The following is a 9,550-nucleotide window of genomic DNA, read 5'->3' on the forward strand; positions in this document are numbered from 1 at the left end:
TATTGTAAGAACTTTTGTAAATGCCACAATATGCCCCCACCCAGCACAACAATAAAAAAAATTAAAAATTAAATTAAATTCTAAAAAGAAATACGAAAAATAAAATAAAATTATATTTTCTCTGGATATACAATTCCATTTTGAAGGGGTTTTTTTCCAGCACTTTAGAAGCATCATATTAGTGTCTTTGTCTCCTATTTCTGATAAGAAGTTACTGGTCTCTCTTCTCTTCATTTGCTTGCATGTAATTTTTTCCTGGATACTTTTGAGTGTTTCTGTATTTTTGCTTTTCAATAAGGTGACTATGATGTGATGAGTTTCCACTACCATTTATTGAAAAGATTGTTCTTTTGACATTTTATCAAAAATACATGGACCATATATGAAATTTCTATTTTGTTCCATAAACTTATCTTTCAAAAGCATATTATTTGGTTTTACAAGTATTAGGGTAATTTTCCAGACATCTTTCTCTTTTGATTTCTAATTTTGTTCCATCGTAGTCAGAGAATATACCTTATTATTTTAATACTTTCACATGTATTAAAACTTATTTTTTTGACCCAGATATGATATACCTTGATACATGTTCCTTGTGAATGGAAAAAAATAAATGCTCTGTTGTTTGGGATTGGAATATTTCATAAATGTCAACCAGGTCAAGTTAGTTGATAAGTGTTCCTCAAATTTGTCTCTCTACATACTCTATAATTTAAATTGAAAAAACAGTATTAGACTCGTTGACTAGAAATGTGGGTGTATTGGTTCCTACAACTGATTCTATCAGTTTTCATTTCCTCTATTTACAGCTTAATGCAAAAAAATACAGTGGATTTTTAAGTCTTTTTTATGAATTAACTCCTTTATCATTAAAAAATGACTTTTTTATCTCTGGCAATATTCTTGGCCCTGAAAATTATTGGTATAGTTTTAGTCATGTTTCTCTTGCTTGATATTCATTGAGCTCCTTGCATGGTTCTTTGCCCTGTTAATGTTAGCTTCCTTGGCTTTCCTGGAATTCTTCTCTGCTTCAGTTCTTTCTGACGATGACACACAGAAACCAAGCTTTTCTGAGAAGTCCCTCATTGCTATCAGCTCTGGTGGCAACAAAGGTATGGAGTGGAGGCTGTTCTGTTACTCCATAGTTTATTAAGTCTCTAGGTGGGGAGTGGGGTACCAGTCTCCTCTTATGCAGCACCCCACTTTCTGTAATGATTTTCTTGGACCCACTCCCATTCATTTAAATTCCGAAAATGAGGGAATTACCTCATGGGAAAGCAATGGAAAGGAACCACTTCCCACTGAGAGAACAATGACCCTCCTCTCCTTCTCCTTCTCCCCAGTAATCTCCTTATAATAGTTTGTTTGCTGAGTGAAGATTGTGGGTAATAGGGCCTGGTTAGCTGCCTCCCTTAAGCTCTGGGAGGATTATCAGGCCCCAGTGTTGGCAGCTGTCTTTAGACTGTGGCTTATTATTGCCTTTTATTTTGTGATGGTGCCCCAAGGCAACAATAAAAGTACCACCCAGTATCTGTTATATAACAAATAGTTCAACTCTGCCTTCTATTGCAACTATCCAAATATGAGCACAAAAGTTGATAGGCAAAGTCTCACTTTGCCTAATGCTGCTTACACCACATTGAAAATCTAAATAATTTCTGAACTTCACTAAATGGGTCGCAGCCTAAGAATAGTCAGGGTTGTGTGCAATAATGCAGAATAAACAAATCAAGTATGCTCCTCCTCCTCCTCCTCCTCCTCCTCTTCTTTTAGGGCATGACATGGTTTCTAAGAAGCAGGAATGAAGGAGGGGAAAAGGGATGTATGGCAAAAGAGGAGGGAGAAGGTGGAAAAGAAAAGAGATTGTGAGCAGAGTGAGGCACTCTTTGCTTTCATTCCTGGCTCCCATGGACACCACCCAGAAGGATCACTGAGGGCCCTTTTGGGGCTAGAAGCTGGCAGGCGTCCTTCACTCTTAGAGTGCTTTAGAGCACTTTAGAGCTCTGGATTTTCACCAGTCCCTGGTGCCCATGGCTCAAAGAGCTAGCATTCCTGTCCAGGGGGCACAGAGAGGGAAACAGAGAGCGTTCAAGTGTAGTCAACATTCTTCATTCAGCCCTCTCCAACGGTCTCCCCCCAACCCCCAACCTCCTTACACTAGGCTTATAAATTTACTGGAAGAAAACAAACTCATTAATCCAGACTCAACCTAACAAAGCAAAAGAAACAAGCAACATTCTCCTGCTGACAACACTGGTTTTACAGGTAAGTGCTACTCACCTAGTTCTTCAACAAAAGTTTAGTCTGTACTGTAGACTCTAAATCTAGCTACCTTAAAACAGACTCTTAAATCAAGCAGCCTTGTGTACTGACTTTATCCTCTTTTTTAAAGCTGATCTTTTATCAAAGCTTTAGTGATAGCAATTACTTATACTCTGCACACATATTGTGCTAATAGCTCTGAGGTGAGTATTGGGAGGGACCCAAAGGAGAGGAAAGATGTTCTCCTGCCTGTTAGTGTCCTGGACTTTGAAGGAGATAGAAGTTAGTATGGGTTTGGGCACCACTGAAAGATGGGTGAGGGCAGGAAGAGGAGTGCCACTCATGCTACTGAGTTTGCATGTTGTTCTATTTATAGTCAGTAAACCCCACTCTGCCCACTCTTTGAGATATTTACTGTTCAGATTTTTCATAAATGACTGGACTCCAGAGTGGTGAGTGTGAGTAGGAATTCCCCTTATGAGTAGGAACTGTGTCTCATTTACCACTACCTCCAGCTCTTAGTACAACACATGGCACATGGCTGGAATACAGCCTGACTAAGCCTGTGCATGTGTGAATAGATGAACTGAGGGAGCCCCAGGATGTCTGGGCCCTAAGTCCCTAAATCCTCCCTAGACCTCTGAGCAGAATATTGGGAGGCTTTGAGGCACAGTGAAGGACTTCCCTTACTGGGCAAATAATGCTTCTTATACCTAGGGAACTTTTATTTTTGTCTCCAAGTGGTTCTCATTTCATCTTTATAGCAATTTTGTTGGGGGTTGTGTAGGAGGCCTACTGTCCATCACTTTTCTACTGGCAAGGAGGCTGAGGTTCAGAGAAATGACTTTACTGTCCATCTTTCTGTCATTCTGAAAGCTCCTTTTACTACAGGCAGCATTTACTAATAGTGCCTTCACCTGATTAGGCAGCTGTGACTTCAGAAAGACCCATGTTTCAAACCCTGACCGCTGAGTAAATGCCAGGGGCCAGGATCTAGGCCTTATTTTTCACGTTAGTGGTGGCGAGAGTCTTTTTGCATTGTCTGCAGTCCATGAAGAGGATGGAGAGGAACATGGTCAGGGGACCACTGTATAAACACTTTGATTTGGAGAGGAAGAATGCCAAGCAGGCCGAAGCCAGGCTCAGCCTCAGAGTACAGAGATTAGAGGGCATCTGCCTCTATCACATGAAGTTGCTGGCCAGGGAGCAGAGGCAGCTCCAGAAAGAACTACAGAGGCTGCAGCAAGGTAAGGCTTTTGGTTGGTTCCAGGAAGCAGCCTACCCCAGAAGCTGGGGGTAGGAGGGAAAATGGTAGCAGGATGGTGGGAGGAGGGGTTAGCCTATCACCTTGCTTACCACATGACAGAGGCCCTTTCAGAGCCCCAGATACCAAGAAAGCAAGAACTTCCCATCTCCATCTGGATTTTCTCTCACCCAGCCTTCCTTGTCTCTTCCTCCCGTGTCCTCCCTGAATCCCACAGCTCTGAGGAGCCTCCCACTCACAAACCCTGAGCTAACACTTCTCAGGTTTCCAGTCACTTCATCTTTCAAGTTTGCTTTCCTTGCTTAAATCCTTAGTTCTCCACTTTCTTTTCTTTTTTTTTCATTTGTTTTCTTTTTCTTTTTTTTTTTGTTTTTTTTTTTTTGAGAGACTATCTTGCTAAGTAACTGAGGCTGGCATCAAACTCACCGTCCTCCTGCCCAGCTTCTCATGTTCTGGGATTATAAGCATGTATCACCATGCCCAGCTTCCATTTATTATTTTATTTTTCATTCTTCTTTCTTTTTATTTTCACCTTTTTTATGCCCTATCTCTCTCTTTTGGCTCTAACAATCATTTATTTAATAGCTACTAAGACACAAGTCACTAGCCTACACCATTTTATGAAAGTTTTATAAAAAAGACAAACATTTTCTCTGGGATTATGAGCACAGTTTCTTCACGTGTGAAATGGAAGTGATGCTGCCTATGTGAGAAATTTTTTTGAGAATTCAGTGAGCACTCGGAACAGCATCTAAACACAAGGGAAGTACTGTAGAAGCAGTTCTCGGATCCACAATATAAACTTGTTACAAATTGAACTCTTCTATAGTTATATTGAATTGTCTCAGTTGTACAGTTTGTAGAAACTAGTTTTCCTTTTTCAAAAGAAAAACCATACCTAGATAAACTCAGCTCTTCAAAACTACATCTCTTCTTCTTTCTTTCCAGCAGTAGTAGAGTTTGAACTCAGGGCTTTGCGCTTGCTAGACAAACACTTCCATTTGAGCCATACCTCCAGCCTTTTTGCTCTGGTTGTTTTGGAAATATAGGATCTCATTTCTTGCCCAGGCCTGGACCAAGGAGGGTCCTGGTCCAAGATCCTCCTATTTTATACTTCCTACCATAGGTGAGATGACAGATACCTGCCACCATGTCCAGCTTTTTTCTGTTGAGATGGGGTCTTGCAAATGTTTTCATCCAGGTTGGTCTGGAACTGGGATCCTTTCAATCTCAGCCTCCCATGTAGCTTGCTATGACAGGCACATGTCACTGCACCCAGCTATTGGTTCAGAGCGGGTCTCATGAACTATTTGCCCATACTGACCTGGAACTGCCATCCTCCAGATCTCAGCCTCCCAAGCAGCTCCATTCTTTCTTACTAAATGCAGGTGCCAGAATTCATGAGCTCTGAAAATGACGTGACATGTTCAAGATGAAAGCCAGGTGACATGATTGAATATAAAATCTTAAAGGTTTACACAGTTTAATAGACACAAAAAGCCAAGAGTCATGTCCAAACATTTGACCTGGGAATTATTTCTAACCTTCAGTTATTTCTAATTATGCTTATTATTTGTAGCTTCCTTAGGTTTGAGAGATGACTCCTGATTGAACCAAACTCATCTGCTTTCAATTTCCCTGCCTGTAAGAAATGATTAAACCAGCCTAGAGTGAGAGTTCACATGCTGGAAAAGAATCTGAGAAGCCACTGGGATGACTCCCACCTTGATTCTCAGGAAAGGACACCAGAGACCAGCTGCCTACTCTCAGGGGGTGTATAAAAGGCCAGGATCTACGTAGCTGGCTGTCCATACCAACTGGAGAATTTTCATTGGTCATAGGGATGTGGAGTGAATCTAGACCAAAAGCCTGCAAGTTTTGGTGCGGGGACAACTGTCTCCATGTTCTCTGGAAAGGCAGATCCTCTCTACATCTCAGACTTCTTAACAATCAAATTAGGGGGAAGAGGAAGAAATGTTACATATTATCTCAGCTTTTATTAGACACTATGTTCAGCAATGTCTTTCCATGATTCATTTAACAAAATTATCATTGAAGGTCAACTGCATGCTCATTAATGGATTTTTAAGATGTGTACTGCTGTGGATCAGTAGGTTCAAAATCCACATTTTTCGCTGATACTAAAGGCATATTATTCTGTGTTGGGTTTTTCTCAAACCAGACAAAGAATAATTTCAACTACTCAGATAGAGGCTGAAACAGAATTATGAGAAAACATGGTCTCTGCCTTACAGATGCTCATATTTCAATTAGAGGGTAGCTTGACTTACAAAAACATTATCATCAAAAATTCTAATTGCTAAATTAGAGTCATCGACAAAGTAGGATGGTGCACTGGAATCTTCCTATTATCTATCACAGGACCTTAAGTAAGATGCACCAAAAGACATGGTGTTTGAGCAGACTCTAGGAGGAAGAAGAGAATGAGAGCTTGTCAGAAAGACATCTGGAATGGAGCCACTCCTGAAGGAAAAGAATAGTTTGTACAAAGCCACATAAATAAGCATGGCTTCTCACAAATTTTTCGGTACTGCTGAAGTGTAGCATGTGAGGTGGGGAGGTATATGTGTAGATTTGAGAAGCCAAGCAGGAAAGGCAGTCTCTTTAATCATGAATAACTCCACAGGTCTTTTTATAAAAGAGTTTAGATTTCACCCTGCAGAGTTTGGGAATGGGAAGAATAAATGTTCAAATGCTAGAGAGATCACAATGGCTACAGCATTTAAGTTAAAAAATAAAAAAGGTCTCAGAGTGTAGACAGTGTAGAGATCTAATAGCATTCCCAATGTATGCCATGATCTAAACGCTTAAACTATGGCATTGGTCAGGTGGGGAAAATGAGGATTGTTGAGATATTTAGAAAGTGGAATTAGCAAAGCTTTATGACTAATTATTTGTCCAAGGGTATAAGAAATGTAATTGCCTGGCACAAAGCAGACACTCAAATGTGCTGGTTAAATTGGATACCTAGGTTGATACAGTACCACATGAATACTGTATAAAGTAATACCACAGGAAAAATATGTTTACTTCTGAACCCCTCAGCCCTCCAGGTCTCAAGTGCAAAAAAGCAGCCTAACTAGGAAAAGTGTTCAAAATCCTTTAGTTTACAAGGAATTGATGAAGTTCTTACATGAAAAAGAACCCCCAAATATCCCCAAGGATAGTGCAAAGGAAGAGAGTACTACAAAGGACTATCTTTTATCTTAACTGTATCACAAAGAAGTGATCAGATGAAAGTATCATGTGAATTCTAGGTCCCTTACATGGTCATTCTCCCTCTGCCTCGTGCCTATGAACCTCTGTAGATTTTTTTTTCTTTTCTCATGGTGCTTTGGATTAAACCCAGAATTTTGTACATGTTGGCAAGTGCTCTACTACTGAGGTACATCCCCAGCCCTATCAACTATAGTTTTAAGGAACTCACTCCTGTTAAAGCAAATAAATACAAAAATTTCAACCTCAAATGACCAGCTTAGAAGATATCTTGAAAACTATTGAGTCCTTTATAGCACATACTATCAGATGTCAAAACACCTTGATGAGTGGGAAGTCCACTTACTCATGGCTGACAGTTGCAAACTCTTACCACAGGTATATAGGAAGTCATATAATTGTGGTGAATGGGACAAAATGCTCACATCTTGTAATTTTGTTTTTGAAAACACTGTGCATGCCAACTGAAACAGTCAAGCAAAACCTCCATGGGCCAAGGAAGTTTAAACCTCTGATCTCAGTGTTTCTAAATAGTCTTTGACATGTTCTAGGTAAACATTGGAACAACTTTAAGATTTTTTGTTTTCATTCACTATACTAGAGCATCCTGGTGTGTAACGGGGACCCAAAGATGTCCACATTTAAGTTCTCTAGAAGCCCAGTTTCCAACTCTCTGGCTCTTTTTTCTTATTGTCCATTTTCTAGGGCTCTGTGACAAAGTCCCACAAACTGGGTGGCTTTATGGACAGAACTTCATTGTCTCACAGTTCTGAAGGCTGGAAGTCCACGTCAAAGTGGCAGGGTTGGCTCTTCTGTAGGCTGTGAGGAAGGAGCACTTGGAAGGAGCATGTGTATGGCATCTCCTCCCCATGTTCCTTCCCATGGTGCCCTCCCTGTGTGTCTCTGTTCAAGTTTTATAAGGATGCCTATCATCATGGATTAGGACCCACCCCAAAGACCTCATTTTACTTGATCATTTTTATAAAAAGCCTGTCTTAAAATAAGGTAGCAATCTGAGGCACTGAGGGTTAGAATCTCAATATACAAAATTCAAGGAGGACACAATTCAGTCCATATTAACTCACTTCTTAATTAACTCCAAGCAGATATCATCAAGAAAAGGTTCACCTCTTATTTTGGAAGTGGAATTCAGACGAGGCCAGGTATTCTCCCACTCTTGCCACAGGGAAGGCAGAAGCACAGAGTCCCTGTACCTAAAATTAGGTAAGAAAATGCTTATTAAACTCATGGGTATGACATCAAATCCTACTGCCCAAATAACTTCTTTAATACATTCTTCTCCTAAGAAGACGCTGCCTTTCTCTTCTTAAGCAGAGACATTTTCCTCACCCTCCATCCCACTTTCACTCACTATATCACCTCAGTTGATGTCACACTGAAGGGGGTCATGATCTAAAATCCTGAAAGATCTAAATATGGGCCCCTTCCTCAGTTTCCAGAGATATCTCCTTTTTTATTTCTTTTCCTAGAGCACTGGCAACCAATATGACTCCAGAAATACACAAAAACAAGTCCCAGATGCAGCCTTTATATGAGTCTGGCCTCAAAGACCCCACAAGGAGCAAAGAGCAGGAGCGATCTCAGAGTTGCAGAACTTCCTGCTTCCTGGAAGAAAAACCACAAGCGCAGGAGGAAGATTCTGTAAATTCACCCAAGGACACCTCTGTTCCATGTCAAGATCAAGAGGTTTCCACCAACACCATAGAACAAGGCCCTGGCTCCAGCCCAGCTGGTGATAGCAGAATGGCACAGGCTGATGAAACTGGATCAAAAGATGTCAATCCAAAGCCTAGTGGGAATGGAGAGAAAGAAACTCTTCCACATTCTATGGAATGTGCAGGAAGCTTCCAAGGCGAGTCTATAAAACCAACTTTCTTAGAGTTATTTGCAAAAGCAAAAAATGCCCACTATATCCGTCATAGGGTCCCTCCTGAGTCTGAGAGGTTGCTTAGCATTGGGGAGATATTCGGGCACAGAGAATCATCACAGTCCAGAGCAGGAAAGGATTGTGAAAACAGGGTACCATATAAGTTCCTTTCTCTCTAGTTATTTAATGTACCCTAATCACCAGGGAGCATATACCATAATCACCAAGGAAGTGTGCTCCTCAAATAACCACAGTAAGCAATACTGAGAAATAAACAGGCAAACAGAAATTGCACAACAATTATATTTCAAATCTACACAAGTCACACCTATTTAAGAGAAATACAGTCTTTCCTTGAATGAACAAAGCTAGTATGTGAAAAATGAATAGAGGGATGAATTTTCTGAAAATATTTTAAATTGAGGATATGTGTTTCTAATGTCTTCAAAAATAAGAATATGCATTAATGACTGAACTTTTCTTGAAAGTTAAATAGAGTCCTACTTTCATTGCCTCCCATTTCCTATAGGGGATGGTTATGGTGCCACCTGCTGGCACAATGGCATAACTCTTCTCCTTATTTTAGTTACACATGTGGTAAGCACGGGAACTCAGCTGAAATACGTACTATGGTATGGCCTACAAATAAAACCTGCTTCTTGCCACAGCTCTGTGCTCTTTTTTGAAGGTACTTCCTTTTTCCATCCCTCCTTCCCTCTCTCCCTCCTCTTCTTCCTTCCTTTCCAGGTAGCTCCATTTTCGTTTTCTCTTTCCCACTTTCAACCTGCTTATATCAAACTTTGGGGACCCTAATAAAAGAAAATAACAATCAAATCAGCATCTATCAAGAACCATCTTACTATAAAATAAGAGTTACTAAATTCTTTAAAAATACATTG

General features: G+C 40.4%; 1 protein-coding gene across 2 annotated transcripts; it reads left to right on the forward strand.

Moving 5' to 3' along the window:
• Positions 1-1,799: 1,799 nt before the first annotated feature.
• Ccdc190 (coiled-coil domain containing 190) lies at positions 1,800-9,126 on the forward strand. 2 transcript variants are annotated; one of them, XM_074047620.1, is made up of 4 exons: positions 1,800-2,265; positions 3,188-3,509; positions 7,870-7,987; positions 8,254-9,126. In XM_074047620.1, the coding sequence occupies exons 2-4, from the start codon at positions 3,314-3,316 to the stop codon at positions 8,828-8,830; spliced, it is 891 nt and encodes a 296-aa protein (XP_073903721.1). In that variant the 5' UTR covers positions 1,800-2,265; positions 3,188-3,313; the 3' UTR covers positions 8,831-9,126. The 2 variants fall into 2 exon arrangements, with proteins under 2 accessions (XP_073903721.1, XP_073903720.1); XM_074047619.1 differs by having other exon boundaries at positions 1,802-2,265; positions 3,311-3,509.
• Positions 9,127-9,550: the final 424 nt, after the last annotated feature.

This window comes from Castor canadensis, chromosome 11 (assembly GCF_047511655.1).
Source record: "Castor canadensis chromosome 11, mCasCan1.hap1v2, whole genome shotgun sequence".
Lineage (NCBI taxonomy): Eukaryota > Metazoa > Chordata > Mammalia > Rodentia > Castoridae > Castor > Castor canadensis.

Excerpts from the sequence above, each read along its gene's own strand:
- Ccdc190 (XM_074047620.1), top strand. The coding sequence starts at position 3,314 with ATGAAGAGGATGGAGAGGAACATGGTCAGGGGACCACTGTATAAACAC. Across the intron at positions 3,510-7,869 it reads ACTACAGAGGCTGCAGCAAG|ATATCATCAAGAAAAGGTTC; the intron begins GTAAGGCTTTTG and ends AACTCCAAGCAG. Across the intron at positions 7,988-8,253 it reads GTCCCTGTACCTAAAATTAG|AGCACTGGCAACCAATATGA; the intron begins GTAAGAAAATGC and ends TTCTTTTCCTAG.